Source organism: Takifugu rubripes, chromosome 2 (assembly GCF_901000725.2).
Source record: "Takifugu rubripes chromosome 2, fTakRub1.2, whole genome shotgun sequence".
Taxonomy (NCBI): Eukaryota; Metazoa; Chordata; class Actinopteri; order Tetraodontiformes; family Tetraodontidae; genus Takifugu; species Takifugu rubripes.
This window is the reverse complement of record NC_042286.1, coordinates 81236-107312: the sequence shown is the minus strand read 5'-3', so window position 1 is coordinate 107312 and position 26077 is coordinate 81236. Positions and strand designations below refer to the sequence as shown.

The window sequence follows — 26077 nt, the reverse complement described above, 5'->3', positions numbered from 1 at the left end:
TGGACAGTAGTTCGGACACTTACTAGTCCTCGGCCACCTTCCTTTTGCTTTGTGTACAGCCTCAGGACACTGGAGGGTGAAACCCTCCATGCATAGTGAGGAGCTTGATGTCAGTGGCTTGTATATCTTCCAGTGGCCAGGGCATTAAGCCAGCAGGGTATCTGATTACTAGCAGGGCGTAGGTGTTTATGGCCTGGATCTTATGCTTACCATTCAGCTGACTTTCCAGGACCTGCCTTAACCTCTGTAGGTATTTAGCTGTGGCTGACCTCCTAGCTGCCTCCTCATGGTTACCATTTGCCTGTGGGATCACCAGGTATTAGTAACTGTCCTTCACATCTGTGATGTTCCCTTCAGGTAGGTCAACCCCATCAGTTGTGATCACCTTTCCTCTTCTAGATACCATTCGACTACATTTGTCTAGCCCGAATGACATCCCGATGTCATTGCTGTAGGTCCTAGTGAGGTGAATCAGAGCTTCGATGTCACACTCGTGACTTGGAAAGATCTTAGACTATAGGGGTGGTGGTTCCTGAAGTGTGCTGCTTTCTTGGCAGTCTTTTCAAGCTGTACCAGTCCAAAGGCACTCAAATGAAAAGATGTGCCAATATGTCGATGTCGGTTCTCATTCATCCAGGTCATGTTAATCTGTGAAGGTCTAGCAAAGGGTCAACTGGACTGTTGAGACAACTAATGACTCACCTGATGTGCACCACCATCAACTGGTTTCTATGGGCCTTTAAAAAATACCTAAAAGACCTTTAAAAAGCACCTACAGTATTTGGCACATGTATAACATGTTCTCTGAATTCCTATGAATACTATGCATTTTTTTAACAGGGTGACTGAGGCCAGAAGACTTGGTGAGCAACTGAAAGTGTCCAAAAACAGAATTCGTAAGTTGTCTTAAGATGAAGGTTTACATACCTTTATTTTTCAGAACTGGAGATTTGGTTTTAATGACTCATAATGTCATCCATCCATCTTCAACTACTGATTGCAGGAGGGTTGATTTGGAGAATACATTTCCAGTGTTCATTTAGCCATTTAACAAGCCGAGATGTTTTAAACCTGTAGGTGACCTCACACATAGGGGGATTTTTGTGGCTGTTTTTAATTTTTAAGGTAATTGATAGTGCTCGATAGTTGATAGTTGGCACGCTAGTATTGGCAGCTATGTGTGAATGAATTAATGAAATTTTCTCCAGTGTGTGCTTCTACCTTTTTCTCCTGTGCATCAGTGATTATCCAATATATTTTACTGTATATCCTATGGATATTTGGGACTGCAATTTGAAACAGGCTTGCAAAAAGTTTGTTTAAAAGAGAGAGGATCTGCTTGCAATGAGGAAGAGGAGAGATGTAGGTGTCCATTACCCTGTTCCCTTGGTTGAGTTTCTTTGGCAGCATAGCTGGAGCTAGAGTAAAGACTAGCTTAAGAAACAGTGAAGGATCAATCAATGCAATCCATATAAATGTGAAAATTGCAACAGACTTGAAAGCACATTAACTATACTAGGGGAGCAGCTTTGTTGTCCATAAAAGGGAAATAGCTCTTTCACTCATGCATCACAGACTACCTAAAGTTTTGCTTGGATTTAGTGGTCCATGTTATAATAGTAAAAAAAAATTAAATAAAAATTGTAAGTACCTAATAGAAAGAAAAAGTCTTAAAAATAAAGATATTTAAGAGATGAGGAGAGGTCACAGGCAGCTTAAAAATTGCAGGGAGGCCAAGGATTTGGACAGGCAAACGACAGGCCAGTGAGATATGAGATGTTTGAAAGGGCATGAGGACCATAACAGGCTGCAAGTCAGGCAGCACCTCTGCAGAGGGGAGCAGGGAGAGAGTAAACTAATTTAATATCTTCGTTAACAGATCTGAATCTACATATGCCCCACCCACATCACTGCTCTCTTATCCTGTCCACCTCAGTCTGATCCTCCCTCACAAGTTTCCTGTTACTCCTCCATTTCCTCAATCTCCAGCACCATGTTTCAAGTTTAAGTTTCATTTTATTAATTTTTATGGCACTTTTCACAGTGACTATTCAGACCTGTTTGTCTTTACACTCTACGCATTCTATATTATGCAAACTGTTTATCTCTGATGACACTGCCATTATTGCAGCTCGACACTTCCAAGACAAAGGAGATGGTATTGAACTATATAGAACAATTATACGGTATAAAAAACAAACAAAAAAATGTTAGCTTCCTCGCCCTCCTGGCCGGTACCTCCTTCTTTCAGAATCGGGTCCTCTACCAGAGGCCTGTGAGTCTGAGGGTTTTGCGCAGGATATTAGCTGTTCCTAGGACTGCGCTCTTCTGGACAGAGATCTCTGATGTTGTTCCTGGTATCTGTTGGAGCCATCTACTCAGGTTGGGTGTTACTGCCCCTAGTGTCTCAATCACTACTGGGATCACTGTTGCCTTCATGTCCCACATTCTCTCGATCTCCTCCTTCAGCCCTTGGTACTTCTCCAGCTTCTCGTGTTCCTTCTTCCTGATGTTGCTATCACTTGGGATTGCTACATCTCTCACCACAACTGTCTTTTGGTGTTTATCCCCACCATTATCTCAGGCTGGTTGGCCACCACCATCTTGTCAGTCTGGATCTGGAAGTCCCACAGGATCTTGGCCTGCTTGTTCTCCAGCACTTTTGGGGGTGTCTCCCACCTGGACCCTGGGACCTCCAGTCCATACGCAGTGCAGATGTTCCTGTACACTATGCCAGCCACCTGGTTATGCCGCTCCATGTATGCCTTGCCTGCTAACATCGTGCACCCTGCTGTGATGTGCTGGACTGTCTCAGGGGCATCTCCACACAGTCTGCACCTGGGGTCTTGTCTGGTATGGTAGACCCTGGCCTCTATTGCTCTGGTGCTCAGGGCCTGTTCTTGTGAAGCAATGAGTAATGCCTCTGTGCTGTCTTTCAGTCCGGCCTTTGCAAGCCACTGGTATGTTTTCTCGATATCAGCCACTTCCTCAGTTTGTCGGTGGTACATTCCATGCATGGGCTTGTCCTTCCATGATAGCCCCTCAGGTTCCTCCTCCTTGGTGGGGATTTTTTGTTGCCAGAGGCATTCACTCAGCAGCGGGTCAGTACGGGACATCTTCTTGATGTACTCTCAGAGGCTTGTTGTTTCCTTCTGGACAATAGTTTGGACACCTACTCATCGCTCGCTCCCCTTCCTTTCGCTTTGTGTACAGCCTCAAGACACTGGGTATCTGATTACTAACAGGGCATAGGTGTTTATGGCCTGGATCTTATGCTTATCATTCAACTGACTTTCCAGGACCTTTCTTAACCTCTGTAGGTATTTGGCTGTGGCTGATCTCCTAGCTGCCTCCTCATGGTTACCATTTGCCTGCGGGATCCCCAGGTATTTGTTACTGTCCTTCACATCTGTGATGTTCCCTTCAGGTAGGTCAACCCCATCAGTTGCGATCACCTTTCCTATTCTAAATACCATCCACCCACATTTGTCTAGCCCAAATAACATCCCGATGTCCTTGCTGTAGATCCTAGTGAGGTGAATCAGAGAGTCAATGTCACGCTTGTTCTTGGCATACAGCTTGCCAAGAACAAGCGTCATCTTGTTGATATGCGTCATCTATGTAGAGGAGGTGGCTGACGGTTGTTCCATTTCGGAACTGGTACCCATGGCCACTCTTGGTGATGATCTGGCTGAGGGGGTTTAGGCCTATGCAGAACAGCAGGGGGGACAGAGCATCTCCTTGATATATGCCACAATTGATGCTCACCCATGCAATTGGCTTTGAGTTGGCCTCCAGACTCGTGTTCCACAGCTTCATGGAATTCTGGATGAACTCTCTTAGTGTCCTGTTGATGTTATACAGCTTTAGGCACTCCAGGTTGGTGTGCTCTGCTCATGTATTGATCAATGTGCCTGCTGATCTTAGCCGCTATGATGCCTGATAGGAGCTTCCATGTGGTGCTAAGGCAGGTTATGGGCCAGTAGTTGGACGGTATTGTGCCCTTCTGGGGATCCTGCATTATGAGGACTGTCCGGCCTTGGGTTAACCACTCTGGGTGGTCCCCTGATGTTAGCAGCTGGTTCATCTGTGCTGCCAGGCATTCATGGAGTGCAGTCAGCTTCTTAAGCCAGTAGGCGTGGATCTTATCAGGCCCTGGTCCTGTCCAGCTCTTCATTTTAGACACTCTTGTTTGGTGATGACTACTGGGACTTGTTATGGAAGTTGGCTGTGCTCTGTCTGTAGGTCTGTCTCTGTCTCCCAGATACTCTTCCAGTATTGCTCAGTCTCATCCCTGGGCGGGTCTGTCATCATCTTGTTGCCCTGCCATTGAGAGTAGATCAATGCACCAGCAGAGGGCTGGACTGGAGAACACCTTGTTAAATCTCCTTGCCTCTACTACTCTTGTGTACCTCTTTAATCAGGTAGCTAGGTCTGTGAGCCTTTGTTTAGTAGTCTCCAGTACCTCAGTTGTAGACAGTTTGTTATATTTCTTGGGCACCTCTGTCTTTAGATTCACACCTCTGCTCAGCTCTGTTAGAAGACTGACTTCTCTCCATGTGGCCATGATTTTAGCCTCTAGCCTTCTCCTCCATGGGGCTATTTGCTCCCTCTGGAAGTTCATGCTCTTCATCTTGTAGCCAAGCATCTGTAGAATTACTGTTGCCGCTTCATACATACTGTTGCCGCTCCATCTCTACCACTACCATCACTGAGATGGTATTGGTAGGGATGGCTGACGTTGCCGCGTGTCCTCCAGTAGGGATTGATCTGGTACTTTGTGTGTTACCCTTGGTAGTTGAGTTCACAGGTTAGCTGCCCTTGTCATTTGGGCTTTGTACCCAATCTCAATATTGGGGGGTGATGATTAAATCACCCCACACTGACCTGGCGACCCCTTGCCGTGGTTGAGGCACACCGCCGTGTCTAGTCAATCTCTAGCTGTGACAGCAGCTTCTTATTGCGGATATTCAAACACTGAGCTAAGAGCTGTGAGGATGTGGGGGTTTCGAAGTACCCATTTTTCCCACATCCTCTGCATGTACCCTCTCTCGCTGGGGTTACTCCCATAGTAACACTCCATCAGTACCACATTCTCTGCCCTGCTCCATGAATGCCTTGTTCCAGTAGCCAATTTGACATCAGGTGGCCCTGGTTCCCTGACCTCTGACGCGGACCTTGTTGACCCGGGCGACATCCGAGCCGGTATGACTCTATCAGTTATCGTTCCGCTCATACCGAAGTGTAGGCATATATGCGTAAGGAGGGTTTGCCTAAGGGCAAACCACTGACCTATCCAGTTGTGTATATATATATATATATATATATACACACTGACCACACACATATAAACATGTGTGTGTCTGTGTGTGTTTGTGTGCGTGTGTAATATAGTTTTTAAGTTCTACAAGTGCATTTTATTAGTTAACAGTAATAACAGAAGATATCATTTTTTCTGTCCTTTTTTTTAGATGAGATGAAGAAGCAGTTGGCCTCGCAGAGGAAGCAGATGGCAACTAATGGTAAAATCAATCTGAAATTGGAAATTTTCATTGAAAAAACTGATCCGCTTGTTTGACTAAGAACAGCATACATTTTGTATTATAAAGACCACCTCTGATTATGAAGCAGTGAATACCTGCCACACTTTTTTTTATATTCTTGTTCTTTCTTGTAGATTACAGGCCATACATGTTTAGAGATTAACTGCAATGAATATTGTGGTGTGTTGTGTTAGTTGTATACTGTCATAATAATTACTTGCTGCACCCTCTATTAGGAAAAAATGTTTTGACATAACAGTTTAATGCCAATAATTGTAAATCTACAGAAATACATTAAATATTACTTAAAGACATGATGTCCAAGCCAAACAAATTGAGAACAATTGGCAGAAATACAGAGAAAAAAATAATCTTTCAGAAAACAGATCACCTTAGCACTATGAGCAACGTTTGACCTTATTCAAGACACAATGTCACATAATTCTTAATTCAAATCAATCAATTTTTGGCTGAAACATTCAAGGGTCACCACAGCAAATCTTTATCCATGTAACCTGATCCTCTGCATCATCTACTCTTGCATTCTTGCAACAGCTTCAACTACAGCCATAAGTCTACTCTTTATTATTCCTCTAGGCCTTTTTCTGGCAGTTCCAACTTTGGCATCCCTGACATGTCTAAAATATTTCAATCTCGCCTAAAAGATCTAACATGCACTGTCACGCTGATGTGTACATGTCACTTCCAGAAAGAACCTCATCATTTTCATCTCTGACCTCTATCTGTACTTCCTATGCTTTTGCCTGTGTCACTGTCTAAACCAGGGGTGGGGAACCTCCGGCCTCCGGGCTGTATATGGCCTACGAGACCATTTCTACCGGCCCGCAACGCAATAAGATTTTTATATTTTATATGTGCACTTATACAGTGGGACCGTTCGCTAAACTCCGCGAGCTGCGAGTAGCAGCGGTAGCGTATTTTTGCCTTCCGTATCCTGAAATTTCTTTCGTAACGAGGAAATATTTTCCCGTTTTCTGAGATAAAACAGACGGTTATGTTATGTCCGAGTCAAGGTCAGGGTCAGTGAACACAGCATGTGATGTACGTAGTGGGCTGGACTGATTGACACGGACGAAAAATGCTTAGCGAAACACGCTAAACTCGACAAGTTGAAAGGACAGATGAGTTTGGATAAAATTAACGCTCTTCGCCGGAGTTTGGAGGCTCAACAAGCAGCTTTCACACGACCATGTACCGACAGAGAGAATATTACGCGTGCAAGTTTTGTGGTGAGTGAATTAATAGCCACGAAGCTGAAACCTCACGCCGAAGGAGAGTTCGTGAACGCGCCTCGTAGCCACCGCTGAGGCGCTCGCGCCGTACAAAGTAAAATTGTTTCAAAGCGTGAATTTTTTTTCGTGAATAACTATTGAACTAAGACATATATTGTTATGATTACAGTGGCTAACGGTATGTTTTTATGGTCAAGGAATCTAAATATGTAGTCAAAGTATATGTGGGACTAATATTTATGGTGGAAATCACAATATGCCGGGAATTGTTGCGCTTGGCGGAGGTCTGCGCTCTCCGAGTGCTTTCTAGTTGTTGTTGTTATTATTGTCTTTATCTTTCTTTCTTTTTCATTTATTTTCTTGATTATCTTGTTGTATTGCAGTTTTTGTGAGTAGAGGCCTCGAACAGGCCCTTACGGGTCTCTTGCCTCAACTCTGCACCTCTTTTTATTGTTTTGTATGATCATGAAAACATATTTTACTTGTCATTTTATTCTATTTTTTTGGTGATTTTATATGCATGTGTGCTAAATAAATAATTCAAACTCAAATGCAGCAATCATGAGACTTAGTAACACAGTGGTTATAGACTTTTTTTTGGTCTTTTTTTTTGCATCCCTAGGTATGTGTTCATAATAGTATGGCCCTCGGAGGACTTTATAAAAATTGAAATGGCCCTCGATATGAAAAGGGTTCCCCACCCCTGGTCTAAACTTTAGACTTTAGACTCTAAACCATATAACATTTCTTATCTAACATTTGACTTGGCAGCGGCAGCACCCCCTTTTGGTCAAAGATGGTGTGGTTTGTTACATTGCCTGTAATTTAATCGACAAAATATTTTTTAACTCCTTGACAGCACCAGCAAAATATGAACACAGTTGATATTCTATGTTGATGAAATAAGCTCGACAAATGTAACAAATGAAAAGTCTTGCAGTTGGTTCTTTAAATATGAATCCGTAAAATATAGATGTCTGTCCAAATTTCTAACATTTTACCTTCTTTATGGCCCTGTTTAAACCTTAAAGTAAAACCTTAATTTCCAAACAGGATAAGGCAGCTCTCAATTGTGAAAACAGCTATGTCAAGCAACTTTCTTTACCTTTTGTGACACAAACCTATATAGTGGGACCTCTACTTACGAACGTCTCGACATGCGAATTTTTCAGGTTACGAAGCGTCTCAACGGGAAATATTTCCTCTTGTTACGAAGGGAATTTCAGGATACGAAGGTCAAAAATACGCTACCACTGCTACTCGCAGCTCGCGGAGTTTAGCGAACACAAACTTGCTTGTAGCTGCTCTGCCATTGGCTATTGCCTAGCATTTTCCTGTCATCCCATTGGCTAGGAGGGACGTCAATCTGTACAAGTTTGTGTGTATCCCTGCGTCGCCTTCGTTTAACTTTTATTTATTGTGGGTGTTCGTATGTTTGTCCATTAGATGACGGTGTTACCACAATTGTTAACATTCGTTGCTAGTAATGACGGCTAATGTAAGATTAGCCTGTAATAAAGTTCATTTTGTTCCTGGAGAAGCCTTGCACTGAATTCCTACATTTGTTGTGCGGTTATCTAATTGTAACATGTATTTGTTACATGTTTTGATGCATTTTTATGATTTATAAAAAAACTTATGTCTGAATTTTGGGGGGCTTGGAACGGCATTTACATGGAAAATGTGTCTCTACTTATGTAATTTTCAGGTTATGAAGCAGCTTCTGGGACAAATTAAATTCGTAAGTAGAGGTCCCACTGTAATTATGATGCAAATCATCCTGCATATATTGTCCTGTATTTTATTATAATCAACAACTGAGACTAAGCTGTATTTTCACAGATTCTTTTTTGTTTTTATTTAATCTATGTCCAAGGTGTACATGTTCTATGTCATAGGTGTACATGCTGGCTGGTATGTCCAAGACTGAATCCTCTGCATCAATAATTTTGGTTAGGTGATTACTAGTGATGGGCAAATGATACCGAGGCCTCGGAGCTTGTGTCACTCTTCCCGAAGCGGACTGATTCGAAACACTGTGTCGGAGCTTGTATCAAAACACCAGTGTCACGTGACCCATGACGTTAGAAGCTTCGAACGTCATCGCTGTTTTGCTTCGCGCTTCATTGCTTCAAAATGTTTCGAAGCCTTTCAATGGCTCAGCCTTTCAGTGTGTGGCTCATGGTGTTTCAATGCATTCTGAGACAGATTTGAGTGGTTTGATGGCATATCAGCTATATAAGATGCATTAATATGCTTCAAAATTGTTGGGTTGTGAGGAGATAGAGATTTGGAGAGTGAGAGTTAGAGTATTTTGGCAAGTTTCATGGCGAGTACCACCAATAAGCGACGTTCTAGAGTTTCTGAGGACAAATAACTTTTCTGCTTCTGTGAAAAATCATTCCAAATCAAACATATGACAAATGACAAACCATTATCTTTAAAGGTTTTCCTTAAAAACACTTCACACACACAAAAATAAATGTTTCTGAATTCAAACACCATGATGATTTGCAAAGTGGGAAGGATCTCTAATCCTGTTAGGGACTTTTAGTAGTTTTTAAATAAATCTCAAAGTGTTCAATGACCCCTTAACCAACACTGAACCCTTAATATAATTTGCATTTATTCTTTGGGTTAATCTTGAATGTGTTTTAGAGTAAGGGGGAGACCATCTGCATATTTTATTGTAAAGACGATATAATCATTATTTGGTATGAATGAACAAAACCCCTGGACGAGCACACAATTAACTTTTATTAGTGTCATGGGATTGAAACAGTGCCAGTGCTTCGGTCGTGCTCTTTGGAGGTTGCTATGGCTTCAGTTGTCCACCAGATGTCACCGTCACTGAAGTCTCGAAGCTTTGAATCTTTTTCGACACAATTGTTAGGAAAGCCTCAGTGCTTCATGAGGCTTCACTTTCCCACCCCTAGTGATTACTTTCTTCAGGAATCCTCCTCTCCCTCCCACACTCTGTGCTGAGTCAGCATCCACCATTAATATCAAATAGATTTAGTTGTAAAATTACAAGCATGTCAAGGAAAACATAACAATAACCAAATCAATATAAAGATTGGCAATTGAATGTTTAAACATTTTGAGGCTGTGTAAGAATAAATCTAATTTTGCTGAGTTCAATTGTCACAATATAGAATTATTTTCACAATAAAACATATTTTAATGACATTTAAAGTTTAATGTTTCACTATCCATTCATTACTAAAAGTGCTATTTTTTTCCTTCCCCCTGTTTGTAGTGAACAATCACAGCTTTTAGCAGACTGCATCATAGGTGTCGTGGTGGTTGCTAGGCAACCAGGACAACTACGCCTCCCAACTAAAAAGTTTCAGTTCCCTCCTCACTCAGAATTGTTCTCAGAGACTTTCTGAATCACTTTAAGCTAAGAATTGTATGTACAACTTGGTGCTGGTGCTCGCAGAACAGCTTCCTCAACAATGCATAAAAAAAACAATGCATCAGTGAGTTTCTAAATACACCAAATACTTCTTAATAAAATTTAAGATGATTAAGACATGATTTATTCAAGCAAGAACACCTCTCTTGCAGCCAGGTTTCAGTAAGAGATAAATGACTATAAAGAATATTTGTTCTGTCTGCAAGGACATCTAGTGAAAACGGACTATGATTTATGTGGTTAAACGCATAGATGTTGTTGTCTGGTGGCTCTACAAAGGCAGCAGTGTTTGAGACAATAACTTTGTGTCCTGGCCAGACATGGGCTTGTCATGTTTATGTGTATAAAATGAGAATAGCAACATCCAAATCTCATCAGACCTTATCGTGCCCAATCAATTTACCATAGGATGACTCAAGTTAAGGATTTCAAAGATGATCAAGAGAATTTGTAGGCCTCAGGAGCAAAAGTTCCTTTTCCATAGCATAGGTGGTGATTGTCTTTTTTGTATAATTTGTAAATCTTTTTTTATTTAGTCTTATTAAGATTCTAATTTTATTACATTTCAAAATATGTAAATAATAAGTTATTTTGCAAACACGGGTTTTAATCAGTAGCTAGAGGGGATCTCAAGAGAACACAAGATAAAAATATTCCGTTCCGTTTTCTCCCGCTTATCCGGATCCGGGTCGCGGGGGCAGCAGCTTCAGGAAGGATACCCAGACAGCCCTCTCCCCGGCCACTTCCATCAGCTCCTCCGGGGGAACCCCCAGCCGCTCCCAAGCCAGGCGAGAGATGTAATCTCTCCACCTAGTCCTGGGCCGGCCACGAGGCCGCCTCCCGGTGGGACATGTCCAAAACACCTCTAAAAGGAGGCGTGCGGAAGCCATCCTAGCCAGATGCCTGAGCCACCCCAACTGACTCCTTTCGATGTGGAGAAGCAGCGGTTCTACTCCGAGCTCCTCCCGGATGCTTCTCACCCTATCTCTAAGGCTGAGCCTGGCCACCCTGCGGAAGAAACTCATTTCAGCCGCTTGTATCTCGTTCTTTCGATCATCACCCAACATTGATGGCCATAGGTGAGGACTGGGTCGTACATCGACCGGTAAATCGAGAGCTTCGCCTTCCAGCTCAGCTCTTTCTTCACCACGACGGATCGGTTAAGCGCCCGCATCACTGCTGACGCCGCTCCGATCCGCCTGTCGATCTCAAATTCCATCCTACCCTCACTTGTGAACAAGATCCCAAGATACTTAAACTCCTCCACCTGGGGCAGGACCTCCTCCCCAACCCGGAGATGGCACTTTACCTTTTTCAGAGCGAGGACCATGGACTCTGACTTGGAGGTGCTGATCTGCATCCCTGCCGCTTCACACTCGGTCGCGAACCGTCCCAGCATTTGTTGGAGGTCCTTGTTCGATGGCGCCAGAAGAACTACGTCATCCGCAAAGCAGCGACGAGATCTTCCGCCCACCGAACTCGACACCCTCCACTCCCCGGCTGTGCCTAGAAATTCTGTCCATAAAAGTTATGAACAGAACTGGTGACAAAGGGCAGCCCTGGCGGAGTCCAACCCCTTACTGGGAACGAGTCCGACTTGACCGGCTATCCGGACCAAGCTCCTGCTCCTTTGGTACAGGGACTGGACGGCCCTTATCAAGGGACCTTCCACCCCATACTCCCGGAGCACCCCCCACAGAATGCTCCTGGGGACCCGGTCATAAGCCTTTTCCAAGTCCACAAAGCACACGTGGACTGGTTAGGCAAACTCCCAACTCCCCTCAAGCACCCCAGCAAGGGTAAAGAGCTGATCCGTGGTTCCATGACCGGGGTGAAACCCGCATTGTTCCTCCTCAATCAGAGGTTCAACCATCAGTCTAATCCTGTTTTTCAGCACCCTGGCATAGACTTTCCCAGGGAGGCTGAGGAGTGTGATCCCCCTATAGTTGGAACACACCCTCTGGTCCCCACTCTTAAAAATAGGGACCACCACCCCGGTCTGCCAATCCAAGGGCACCGCCCCCGATGTCCAGGCAATGTTGCAGAGGCGTGTCAACCAGGACAGCCCTACAACATCCAGAGCCTGAAGATACCCCGGGCGGATCTCATCCGCTCCAGGAGCTCCGCAGCCAGGCAGCTGTTTCAGTACCTCGGCAACTTCCGCTCCGGAAATTGGATGGTCCACCTCCTGCTCATTGGACTCTGTTCCACCTTGAGGACACGTGTTGGTAGGATTGAGGAGCTCCTGGAAGTATTCCTTCCACTGCTGGATAATTGCCCCAGGAGACTTCAGCAGCACCCCATGCACACCTAACACGGTGTGGGCGAGTTGCCACCTGCCGCTCCTAAGGCGCCGGACAGTTTGCCAGAATCTTCTCGGAACAGACCTAAAGTCTTCCTCCATAGCCTCAACGAACTCCTCCCATGCCCGAGTTTTTGCCTCCACGACTGTCGAGGCCGCAACCCGCTTAGCCAACCTGTACCAGTCAGCTGCTTCCGGAGACCCACAGACCAGCCATGACCTGAAGGCCTCTTTTTTCTCCGTCTCTCACCCTGAGCAACTCCAGCGTAGAAAAGTGTCCAACCCCCCTCAAGGACTTGGGTTCCAGAGCTGATGCTATGTGTGGACGTGAGGCCGACCATATCTAGTCAGTAGCGCTAAACCTTCCCCACAAGCTTCAGCTCTTTCCCTGCCAGAGAGGTGACATTCCATGTTCCAAAAGCCAATTTCCATAACCGAGGATCGGACCGCCAAGGCCTCCGCCTTGGTCCGCCGCCCAATCCACACTGCACTGGACCCTTCATGCTCCTCCTGCGGGTGGTGGGTCCACTGGAGACGGGAGTGTCCACATAGCTGGTTTGGGTTGGGCCCGGCCGGGCCCCATGGACGTAGACCTGGCCACCAGGCGCTCGCCATTGAGCCCCAGTCCCAGGCCTGGCTCCAGGGTGGGGCCCCGGTAACCCTCCAGGCCGGGTACGTGGCTCCCCTTTTCGATGTTCCATGATTGGTCTTGTGTGATGGGTCTTGTGAACCATTCTTTGTCTGACCCTTCACCTAGGACCAATCTGCCTTGGGAGACCCTACCAGGGGCAAACTGCCCCGGACACCATAGCTCCCAGGCTCATTAGGGTTTGCAAACTCCTCCACCATGATAAGGTGATGGTTCACGGAGGAGAAGATAAGATAAAAATATTAATGTATTAATTTTGTGAGAAATGCTCTTTACACGAAACACTTTCATAGCATTTGTAAAGATTATGAAATCTCTCCTGTCCAAATCTGCAATAGATGTAACATGGAATCACACAGAGGCTGAAGAGGAGGATCTTGTGATAAAAAGCCTATCTCTCCAAATTGAGCAAGAAAAAACAAAGTGAGTATAGTAGAAAGTGATTTTTATGTATTGCTAAACAAAAATATGTTGTCATTTCATGATCAATTTTTCTTCTTCTTTCGTCTTGTCAGCTATAAGACTGTCATCAGCCGTCTTAAAGAACTGAGGAGAAAAATTGAGCGCCAGCAACTCTACCTGGCTTAAAAAAAACTGCAAAAGGATTTCCAAAGACATTGGGCCCAGGGAGTCACCTTAGTGCAGGTCACACAAAAAAAGCATAACGGCTATATTAACAATATGTCGCATACTTTTTAGGCCAAGCTTAAAGTAGAGCTGACATCTCTTATTTTGTCATGGGACGTTTTTATTTTACCATTTGTTTGATTGCTGGAAATAGGACTCCAACAGATGCTACAGCCAGATAAACACAAGTGACAATTCTGAGGTGTTTCTTTGTAATTATTTTATGTTTTTGTATGTGATGAGTGTTGTGAAGTACATATTTTTGTCTGTGAGAGTGAAATAAATAAATATCATTAGTCTTTGATGGAACAATCATGTTTTGATAGTGGGGACAACAGTGTATTGATTCACTTCAACTGATCTTTTTTATATAGCATCTGTTACAATCAAAATTGTTTCTAGAGGCTTTTCAGAAACTCAGGGTCTGATCCCCACCAAGCAACAATAGCCAGGAAAACTCTCCTTTAACAGGAGGAAACATTGAGCAGAATATGGGCTTGCTGGGCATAGAGGGGGAGATATACTGCTCTCACAGTGAAATTAGCATTACAACATGGAATTTTCTAACAGGGTGCCACCTGACTTTGAGGCATTTTCACATTTAAATACACACACACACACACACACACACACGTATATGTAATCGGTCTTATTCTTTGGCATTGTGTTTCAAGAAAAAGTTCACTGTATTTTTCAGTCAGTTTTTACTGCATCTCCTTTCCCACAGATAATGAAGAAAAAAGAACAAATAGCTATGGTTGATGAATTTATAAATTCACCTTTGCAAAACACAGACCAAAAAATGCTCACCTTTCCCACAGAGATTGAATGAAAATAAGGAAGCAGTCATATATACATACATATACATATATATGTGTGTGTGTGTCTGTGTGTTTATATATATATATACACAAACATATACATATATATACTGTAGTTCAGTGTTCAAATATCCACATTAATAAGTTGCTAGAGATCACAGCGGGAGATTGATGAAGCACAGCGGGGTGCCTCACCCACAGTACAAATATGCTACGGCAAGGGGGAGCCAGGACGCCAGGACAGTGATAAGGAAATCACCCCCTGATATCGAGATTGGGTACAAAGCCCCAATGACAGACGGACTCGACACAAGGGCAGCTGACCTGAGAGAGAGAATAATTGGGGCTTTGTACCTGCCAAGGCTAACAAAGAAAATGCCAGATCAATCTCTACTGGAGGACATGAACGTGGCACTGTCAGCCATCACTACCACTACCATCACTGAGACCAATAAGTATGTATGCAGCAGCAACAGTAATCCTACAGATGCTTGGCTATGAGACGAAGAGGGAAGGAGCAAATGGCGCCATGGAGGAGATTGCCACATGGAGAGAAGTCAGCCTTCTAACAGAGCTGAGCAGAGGTGTGAATCTCATGACAGAGCTGCCCAAGAAATATGACAACTGAGGCACTGGAGACTGCTAAGCAAAGGCTCACATCCCTAGCTACCTGACTAAGGAGGTACACAAGAGAAGTAGATGCAAGGAGAATTAACAAGGTGTTCTCCACCAGTCCAGCAAAGGTCTACTCTCAATGGCAGGGCAACAAGATCAAGAGTATCTGGGAGAAAGGGGCAACACAAAACATTAATGCCCAATGGCTGCATGACCTACAGACAGAGCACAGCCAACTTCCAGAACAAGTCCTAGTAGTCATCACCTTAGCAGACATCCAAACAAGAGTGTCCAAAATAACAAACCATCCAACCAACCAACCAACTAATTAATTTGTCTGTCTAGGATAGATAGTACGTGCAACTACAGAATTGTGATAATCTACTGGTTAAGGTATGTGGATGACACCTGGGTCAAAATTCAAACACAAGAATTGGAAGCGTTCTCCGATCACCTCAACAAAACAGACCAGCATGTAAAATTCACCCGGGAAGATACAAAAGGAAACAGTCTGGCCTTTCTGGACTGCACAGTCAAGATCACTGAGGACAGAAATCTCACCATCGAAGTCTACAGAAAACCTACACATACCGATCAGTACCTTCAGTTTGACTCTCACCACCCACTGTAACACAAGTTGGGAGTGATCAGAACTTTCCAACACCGGGCCAGAGAAATACCCACCACATCCCAAGGCAGACAGAAGGAACAGAACCACATTAAGACAGCTCTCAAAACATGCGGCTACCCAGACTGGGCCTTCACCAAAACCTCAAGAAAGCGAGACCCCAGCAAAAGAGAGGAGAGAAACAAACGCCGCAGCTTTTCGATCCCCTACGTGTCCGGAGTCTCTGAGAAGTTTAGGAGGATCCTCCAGAAACACGACAGTTCAAACCTAGCAACACTCTCAGACAGAGGTTAGTACACCCAAAGGACAAGACACCAAGACCCAAACAAAGTAATGTTGTTTATGCTATACAGTGCCAGGAGAAAGGCAAGGAACTGTACATTGGGGAAACCAAACAACCTCTCCACAGAAGAATGGCACAACACAGACGCGCCACCTCTTTGGGTCAGGATTCAGCAGTCCAATTACACTTAAAGGAGAGTGGGCACTCCTTCAAGGACAGCCAAGTATGGATCCTGGCCAGAAAAGACCGCTGGTTTGAAAGGGGTGTCAAGGAAGCTATCCATGTCAAATTGGAAAAACCATCCTTAAACAGAGGTGGTGGCCTGAGGCACTTCCTATCACCCACATACAATGCAGTCCTCCACTCCTTCCAACAGCAAAACAAACATTCACACCATTCCAGGAGACCCAGTGACTCACCACCATGTGATCCAGCAGACAAAGGGGAGACACCTCAACAGAAACTAGGTGAACGACCCGACCAACGACCCTGCTAACGACTCTCAGGTGACCACCCAGATCATTAGCATGCAGATGGTCCACAGGGGCTGTTTTCAAGCTCTCTCCCCAGCGATTTCAGAACTGAAGAAGCCTTCTGGATAGAAGGCGAAACGTCTTCAAGAGAAGAAACTCAGTCCAGTTGACATAGAAAACTACCTTGGATACAATGACCTGGATGATTGAGAATCTGCACAGACGTGTGATAAAAAGCTTTTTCAAAGTCTAATCTTAAAAGTAGAGATGGAGTCAGCCTCCCGTACCTGGACAGGAAGCTGATTCCACAGCAGGGGGCCTAGTAGCTAAATGCTCGGCCCCTGTTCAACCCCTTGAGACTCTGGGGACCACAGCATTCTGAGAGCGGAGCAGTCTATTGGGATGATAAGGTGTCAGAAGCTTCTCCAGGTAGGATGTAGGTCAGAAGAATTTTTAAAAAAAATTATTCTAAATTTAATGGGCAGCCAATGAAGAGACTCCAGTACAGGATTTATGTGATCTCTTTTGTCAGAACTCTAGCTGCGGCATTTTGGATCACCTGGAAGCTTCTTAAAGAGTTGTTTGGACACCCTGATAATAAAGAATTACAATAGTCCCGCCTGGAAGTAACAAATGTATGGATTATCTTTGTAGGTCAGCATCATGGTGGGTCAGTAGTTTCCTGATCTTTGCAATGTTTCTCAGGTGAAAAAAGGCACTTCTAGAGACTACTTTAATGTGTGAGCTGAAGGACAGATTTTGATTAAAAGTTAATCCAAGATTCCTCAAAGAGAGACTAGATGTTTGGGAGATAACATCTAGAGTGTTCATGTGATCTAATCTATCCCTGAGAGGTTCAGGACCAAACACCATGACCTCAGTTTTTCCTGAGTTAAGGAGAAGGAAATTTGAAGACATCCAAGACTTTATGTCTGAAAGACAGGTCTGAAGCTTCACTAACTGCTCTGTCTCCTCTGGTTTCATGGATAGATATAGCTGAGTGTCATCAGCATAACAGTGAAAATGTATTCCATGCTGCCAAATAATGTTTCCTAAGGGAAGCATGTAGAAGGTGAAAAGGATTGGTCTAAGTACAGAACCTTGTGGAACTCCATGGCTAACCCTACTGTATGAAGAGGGAACGCCATGGACATGAACAAACTGGTATCTATCTGATAAATACGATCTAAACCAGTCTAGTGATGTCCCTTTAATCCCAATCATGTTCCAGTCTATGTAACAGGATGCTGTGATCAACTGTATCAAAAGCAGCACTGAGGTCCAGCAGAACCAGCATAGAGACCAGTCCATGATCTGAAGCTATGAGAAGATCATTAGTAACTTTAAGAAATGCTGTTTCTGTGCTGTGATGAGCTCTAAAGCCTGACTGAAACATCTCAAACAGGCTGTTCCTCTGCAGGTGCTCCAGTAACTGAGTCACCACCACCTTCTCAAGAACTTTAGAGATAAAAGGAAGGTTGGATATTGGCCTATAATTTGCTAATACATCAGGATCTAGTGATGTTTTTTTAAGCAACGGCTTAATCACTGCCACCCTGTAGGACCGGGGTACATAACCTGTCACTAAAGAACCATTGATCTGGTCAGAAACTGACTCCCGTGTTGGCTCCGCGCTGGGGCTGCCTGTGTGCCCCAGAACATTGAACTAGTGCTTCCCTGCAGTCCAGGAGGACTGCCAGTTTGAGTTAGTTAAATAAAACCTATTTTTAGACTTTTTATAACTGCGTTCTTGCCTGTTTTGGGGTCCTGTAAAAACCCAACCTTAACATCTAGGAGTTTCATCGGAGACCCTTTATGTTCCCACAGTCAGTACATCTGGTGATGGTCCAGTTGTTGTGATGGCCTACTTAGATTTTTTTCTGATAGCTAGAACTTTATCATTGAAGAAGCTCATTAAGTCTTCATCACTAAGGGAAGAAGGGATACGTGGGCTCACTGATTCTTGGTTATTTTGCCACAGTGCTGAAAAGAAACCTGGGGTTATTCTTGTTTTCTTCAATTAAAAAAGAAAAATAAGCTGTTCTAGCCTTACGGAGGGCTGTTTTGTAAACTACCAGACTGTCTTTCCAGGCTAAATGGTAGCTATCTATTTTACAAGAATACCACTTCCTTTTTAGTCTTTCCACTTTCTGCTTGAGGGTCCTAATGTGTGAATTATACAAGGGGGCACACCTCCTATGATTTACTATTTTCTTTTTTAGGGGGGCAACAGAATCAAGCGTGATTCTCAGTGAGGTTGCTGCACCTTCAGCAATAGTCAACCTCTGCAGGGCTAAGATTATCATGCTTGATCCCTGGAGAAGCACCCCACCGTCCTGGGATCAGCACAGGGATCACTTCCTTAAACTTTGCAACAGCATTATCTGAAAGACATATGCTATACTAAGACCTTGTTCTGAGCATAGACAAATCCTTAATCATAAATGTAAAAGTGATCAAAGAATGATCTGACAGGAGTGGGTTCTGAGGGAACACTGACAAATGTTCTACCTCAAAACTGTAAGTTATAAGTAGATCAAGGGTGTGGTTGAAGCTATGAGTTGGTTGGTTTATCTGTTGAAGGAAACCAATTGACTCAAGTAATGAAATGAAGTAATTTATAACCTACACGGACGTTAAAGTCTCCAATGATAATGACTTTATCTGTTCTAAGGACCAAGTCAGATAAGAAGTCAGAGAACTCAGATAAGAACACTGAATGTGTTCCAGCAGGGGGCCAATATGCAACTACAAACAAAAGTGGCTTTTCTTCCATCTGGTTCAGATGGGTGATGCCAAGAATCAGGCTTTCAAATGAACTGGAACCATGTTTTGGTCTAGGATTAATTAATAACTTGGAGTGATTGATTGTTGCCACTCCCCCCTCCTCGACCAGTAACATGAGGAATGTTGAGATGGGTTGGAGGAGTAGATTCGTTTAAGCTAACATACCCCTCATCCTGAAGCCAGGTCTGTTAGACAAAATAAATCAATGTGTTGATCCACTATCACGTCGTGCACTAACAGGGATTTGCACAAAAGAGATCTAATAGTTAATAGTCCACATTTAATTGTGATGTCAGTTTATCCAATTTATGCTTTGGTATTAATTTTAATAAGATTATGGTGCTTGGTGAACTTTTAACTGTGGAACAGAGACTACTTCTATAGTGTTAAATATGTTATTGTTGGTGGATGAGGGTTCAATGGAACCAGCAGAGAGATGTGTAAGACTACAACTCTGCATCCTGGTCCGGACCCTGGTTTGTCAGGTAACTTTAGTTCAAATACAATTGGCGAAGTTACTAGAAATAAGTGAGGCACCATCCCAGTTGGGATGGACACCATCTCTCTTAATCAGACCAGGTTTTCCCCAAAAGCTGTTGTAGTATCTGAAGCCTGTGTATCTATTCTCTGCCTGCCTTTACTTCTGTAAGGCCACAACTTGTTTCTCAGCCAGCCGGGTGCCATATTAGGATATGCTCCACATGTGTCCTGTGACTTTGGTCTCTCTTTAAGCTTGTAATGGAAGTCTTGTTATTGCTAAAAGGAGTTGCTGTTGTGGTTCGGTTTCTGGTTGGCACTCGGACTTCTCACCTCCTCCTCTACCTGCAGGCACGGTATCCAGGGGCAGGCCGATCTCCGAAGAGCACTGAGCCTCCGGCGCACCTGCAGCTCGTTACGCCTAAATCAGCACCTACTTAAGCTCTCCCCTCTTTGCCTCCGGTGCCGGATTATTGCGTATGTTTCTGTATCTAGCTCCAGCTCCCCGAGATCACCAGCCCTTCGCCTCGTTTGTTCTCTCGTATAGTAAGTTTTTTCAGTGCTTAGTCACCTCTTTCATTTGTTTCTTTTCTCGACGGTTTTTTACCATTTCGATGGTGATTTTTCATTCCCCTTTTCCGTTGTTACTTTCTCAGAGTTTTTGGTTGTTACTTGGTTCGATCGTTTTGGATATCTTGTCAAGAAGGAACCTTTCTGTTTGCACTCTGCATCTGGGCCCTGGCCTCCTTAACTGTCCCGTAACAGTTGCTAAGAAGTGATGCTGGGCCCCGTAGGCAGTTCTCCATATGAGGATGTGTATCATGAGGCCTTTCTACTACCATATTTTCACGACCATAAGGCGCACTGTAATAAAAGGTGCAGTCTCAGTTACGGGTGCTATATCTGTATTTAAAACATACATAGGGCGCACCATATTATTAGGCGCATGATAAAACATACAGTAAAAAATGACAGCGGAAGTAAAACGGCGAGTTTCGACACATTTATTGAACAAAATATAAATTCTTCCGCCACAAAACCATCAAAGTTTTCATCTTCTGTATCTGAATTAAACAGCTGCGCTATTTCATTGTCCAACATCCCGAATTCCTCTTCTTCATCATCTGAATCAGACTCACCGACCGGTTCCGCTTCAGCATTAATGCCGGCTTTTGTGAAAGCTCTTACAATACATGAAGACGGAATCATAGCCCATGCGTCTACAATCCACCCGCATCTGGTGGCAAACTCGCCTGCCGCTGCCTCATAGTCTTTGTGAAAGAGTGTTCGCCTTCCGTCATCCAGCGCTCCCACGATGGATGGATCTCATCTATGTTGGTAATGTGGCTGGGGGCAATTATCTTGTCACGGCAGTAGGTGCGGAAGATGGCCACCCTCTCCTGGTAATCCGTGGGCAGCCGCTGCACAACAGCTGTCCTTGCGCATATGGAGAGATGCCGCCTCCTCATAAAGCAAAAACACCAAGACAGACCTCCTTGGAAGTGTACAATGTCCATTTCTTCAGCAATTGCTTTGGCCTTTTGTTGAATGGTGACAGTAGAGACACCCTTTCCAGTTGTTCCGCGGAAACTCAGCTTCTTCTTCCTCACTTGGCGCAGTTCACTTTCTTGTTTTCTCCACTTTCTGACCATTAAACATTACATTACATTAAAATGGCTTGCAGTTGCTCGATTGCCATTTTCAGCCGCATATTCGATGGCCTGCAGTTTAAAGTGAGTCTCATACGCATGTCGCTTGACCGGTGCCATTTTAGGTGGTCCTTACGCATATGTGTGCCGCTAATCGATGGGTGGAGCGTTTACCATAGTGCACCCACCAAAGGCACACAGCAGATTCTGGAACTCAGTCCACACACAAGGTGCACCATATTATAAGGCGGACCGTCGATTTTTGAGAAAATCTCAGTGTTTTAGGTGCACCTTAGTTGTGAAAATACAGTACTCCCATTTTTGGAGCTCCAGCCCCAGGCCTGGCTCCAGGGTGGGGCCCCGGTAACCCTCCGGGCCGGGTACGCGGCTTCCCTTTTAGTTGCTTCATGGTGGGTCTTGAACCATTCTTTGTCTGACCCTTCACCTAGGACCAATCTGCCTTGTGAGACCCTACCAGGGGCAAACTGCCCCGGACAGCATAGCTCCCAGGCTCATTAGGGTACACAAACTCCTCCAACACGATAAGGTGATGGTAATGTGTATGTATACAGTATTTTTGTGCTGATTGATGAGAATTGTCTTTATCTTGTTATGTGTTTCACCATATGTTTCTGTCTTCTCTTAGAAGTTAGGCAAGGTAGACTCATTGGTAAATGTAATAAAGAACAGAGACATTCCAGTTGCAGGATTGTTGTCTGTTCTATTGTTATCTCAGGAGCCAGTCAGGCAGGGGGTGTCAACCACTCATTGTATACAGGACATCAAGGGGTTGATGATCACATTTGCATGAAGAATGGGAGCTGGCCACCTGGGAAAACAATGGAAAAGAAGAACCCTACCAACACCGCAGGGGACTGGAGGAAGAGGACGAGGACATCCCAGCAGGGGATCTGGATTGGATTGCATGAACATTGTGAATTTACATGTGTGTGACTATAAAGGACTGGGCCAAGGGATAGTTAGGCTGTCAGACTTCATGCCCTGACAATTGACTCTGTTGTTGCTAGGGTTATGAACTGGCCCGGAACTCTGTAATATTTGTATCTGGAATTGGTTCTATTGTTAAATACATTTTGAAATTGGTACTTTTCTTCTCGAAGTCTTCGTTCAAAGAACACGCGGATCGGCAGCTACACTTGAAAGGTATCGCGATCCAACATGATGTTGGGGAACAGTTCTTTTTTCCAAAATTTTTAATTTGACCTTTTTTGTGTTATGAAAGACTGAAGTAGTGGCTCTGGAGGAGAGACAGGCCATGAGATTTATTTGCACTGCTCATTTCATTTAAAAAGGACATTCTGAATTTATCTTATTTCGGTCTGTATACTGTGTTATGTACAGGATTGGCGACTGAGCGTGCGGGCACTAGGAATGTGTCGTGTTATGGCCAGGAAATGATGTTAAAGTTTTAGAAAGCCGCGGACAATTGTCCCAAAGTCCTATGTGCCCTTTGGGAGTACCCAGTCAGGTCTCTCTTTCTCTTGATTGACTGGAAAACTGTGAGTAATACCGGGTCGGGGGTGTCCACTCTGGCGTGGCTGACGAGTGCGTTTGAAGACGCTTTTTACGGTCAGATACCCACTTTTCAGGGATGTAAATTTCGTGCGAGCAGTCGCAAAAAACTGTGATTTATGGCAGCGGCGCCAGACATGTCGTAATAGGCTAAATCTGCATACGCAGATGGTGTGCGTGAGTGCATAATCAGATCTGGCTTTTGTTAGTGTGTTTTGTTTAACCCCTACCCATCTATCTCTCTCTCTCTCTCTCTTTCTCTCTCTCTCTCTCTGAGCGTGAGCGTGGTGAGTGATAAAAGGTATGTTGGCTGCGGGAGTTAATGATAAATATAAGTGTTTTTTCCAAACATTTTCTAACTTCTGATCTTTATTGTCACACTGGGTGGTGTATAATCATATTGGGGAGCACTTTTTGTAATTTTGATTGTTTCCTCACTGTCTTTTTTGGAATTGTTTGGGGGCCACGGTTGCCATGCCCGTCATGACCCGAAGAGGTGGCACGTCTGAATGAATGGCACAACACAGACGTGCCACCTCTTTGGGTCAGGATTCAGCAGTCCACTTACACTTAAAGGAGAGTGGGCACTCCTTCGAGGACAGCCAAGTAAGGATACTGGCCAGAGAAGACCGCTGGTTTGAAAGGGGGGTCAAGGAAGCTATCCATGTTAAATTGGAGAAACCATCCTTAAACAGAGGTGGTGGCCTGAGGCACTTCCTATCACCCACATACAATGCAGTCCTCCACTCCTTCCAACAGCAAAACAAACATTCACACCATTCCAGGAGACCCAGTGACTCATCACCATGTGACCCAGCAGACAAAGGGGAGACACCTCAACAGAAACTAGGCCGACCAACGACCCTGCTAACGACTCTCAGGTGACCACCCAGATCATTAGCATGCAAATGGTCCACAGGGGCTATATATTTTCAAGCTCTCTCCCCAGCGATTTCAGAACTGAAGAAGCATTCTGGATAGAAGGCGAAACGTCTTCAAGAGAAGAAACCCAGTCCAGTTGACAGAGAAAACTACCTTGGATGTTTTAAATATCATTTTGGCATCTTTAAGAACTGTCACATCATCCCCGTAGGTGTTTCAGACCATTCTTTGGTAAAATGTGAGTTTTTTATTCAAAATGTTCAAACCTCCAGTGCCTTTTGGCACTTTAACACTGCTCTGTTAGAAGGCAGGCTCTGCAGGTGTTATGGGATGCACATAGACTCAGGAAACCAATGTTTTCATTGCTGCACAGGTGGTGGGATTTTGTAAAAACTGTAATTCAACAATTCTGTCAACAGTATACTCGCAACATCACCAAGCACATCACTGGATTTCTCCAGGACCTGGAGACTGAGGTACAGAACCTGCTGGGCTGTACAGGAAACAGAGGACGTTGAAGTCCTCCAAAGCACAGCTGCATTTCCTGCCTGGTAGGATGTAAATCGGCTTGAATTCAACCCTCAAGGAATGGATTTGACCTCCTCTGATGGGCAAATCCAATCCATGAAGGCTGGAATCCATCCAGGTTTTGCATCTTACCAGGGAGAAACCGCTTTCACCAAGGTAAATGGAACCCCAGGTGAAAGTATTTACCTGTGGGACAGAAAGTCTTGGCTTGGATCCGGCCCTTGAGGACTGGATTTGCCCACCCCTGCTGCAGAGTATCGAAGGCCTGGGATTACAGGAGTCCGTGTTCTTACTGGAGCTCAAGAACGTGAGTATGTTTTCCCTTCCATCTTTTTACCGAGGTCTTTTCAGAACCTGGAAGCTGCTGTGGAAACAGAGCCAATTATCAATCCTCGTTTTGGCTGATGAGGGAACCAGTGAGCCATGGAAGACTCCTGAGTTCCCCTTCCTGGGCAGGAGCAACAGTTGCAGAGGCTCTGCGCTCAAAGAGGAATGTGGACCAACTACTGAGCTACTGGAGAGCCTGTCTGACGGGGAGAGAGAGGCAACTGCTGAGGGAGCATAGCCAGAGGGTGACCTCTCCCTGTCTCCCTGAGCATCCTTTCCTTTCCCTCGTCGTTCGACCGGGACCAGATCAAAAGCAAGATGTAACATTGGAGACGGCTGAGAGCAAGGCTCTGACTGGACTGATGGTGAGGTCACTGAACAGGCAGAGGCTGGAGCGCCGGTGCTGATCACCCTGGAGGGCCAAACTAGCCCTGGGGGAAGAGGTTCGGCCTTAGTGGAGGAGTTTCTATAAACCCCGTCTCTCCAGGAAGGTGGCTGACCTCCAGTGGAGGCTCATCTATGGGATCTTAGCTGTCAACTGTTTCATTTCAATCTTGAACCCTTCTGTTCCAAATACCTGCCCGTTCTGTGAAGCAGTGGAAACCAGTGTCCATTGCTTCTCAGAATGTCCTTGTCTGCTCCCCTTGTTTTCCTTGCTCGACTCTTTGTTCAGGAGAGCGGATGAGGTCTTTTCACTTAGGACATTTCTGTACGGTTTCAAGTACATAAAGGTAAAAAAAGACAAGTGCCATTTGATTAACTTTATCCTGGGCCAGTCTAAAATGGCCGTGTACATAAGCAAGAGGAAGAAGGTTGAAGACAGTGCGGACTGTGATGTGGTTCTGCTATTGAGTACAATGCTTAAACCCAGAATTATTTTATAGAAAGATTTAGAGCAGTTTGTAAGGACATGGACCCACGGGGGTGTCCTGTGCTCTAACCCTAACCCTGTTTTTTTCAAACCAACTTGTCTAATTTGTTTTCCATCTACTTATTTATCTATTGTCAGTTTTCAAGCTGCTTTGTCCTATGATTTACTGTTAATGTAGAACACAAATGGCAAAATAAAGATGTGATTAAATCTCTCTCTCTCTCTCTCTCTCTCGCTGACCGCATGCTGGGAGTTTGCTGGTGAGCGTGCTGAGATTTCTATAAGTTTTTGAGTGTTTTCCCCAACTAACTCCCCCTTCTTGGCGGTGTGTCTGCACTTTTCATCGGGGTGGTTGTTGTCGGGTGGTTTTGGTGCAGTTTGGCGGAGGGATCGTCGTGTTTTACAGTGGGA

The 26077-nt window shown here is 44.5% G+C and overlaps 1 protein-coding gene across 2 annotated transcripts in view; it reads left to right on the top strand.

The window, feature by feature from the left end:
* The window catches only part of kif6 (kinesin family member 6), a 94776-nt gene extending 80693 nt beyond the window's left edge, over nt 1-14083 (top strand). For both annotated transcript variants that reach the window (XM_029832899.1, XM_029832900.1), the window contains 4 exons: nt 841-896; nt 5472-5522; nt 13504-13588; nt 13681-14083. In XM_029832899.1, the coding sequence (XP_029688759.1) occupies nt 841-896; nt 5472-5522; nt 13504-13588; nt 13681-13753 (265 nt within the window). In that variant the 3' untranslated portion in view covers nt 13754-14083. The remainder of the gene's footprint in view (nt 1-840; nt 897-5471; nt 5523-13503; nt 13589-13680) is intronic.
* The last annotated feature ends 11994 nt before the right edge of the window (nt 14084-26077 follow it).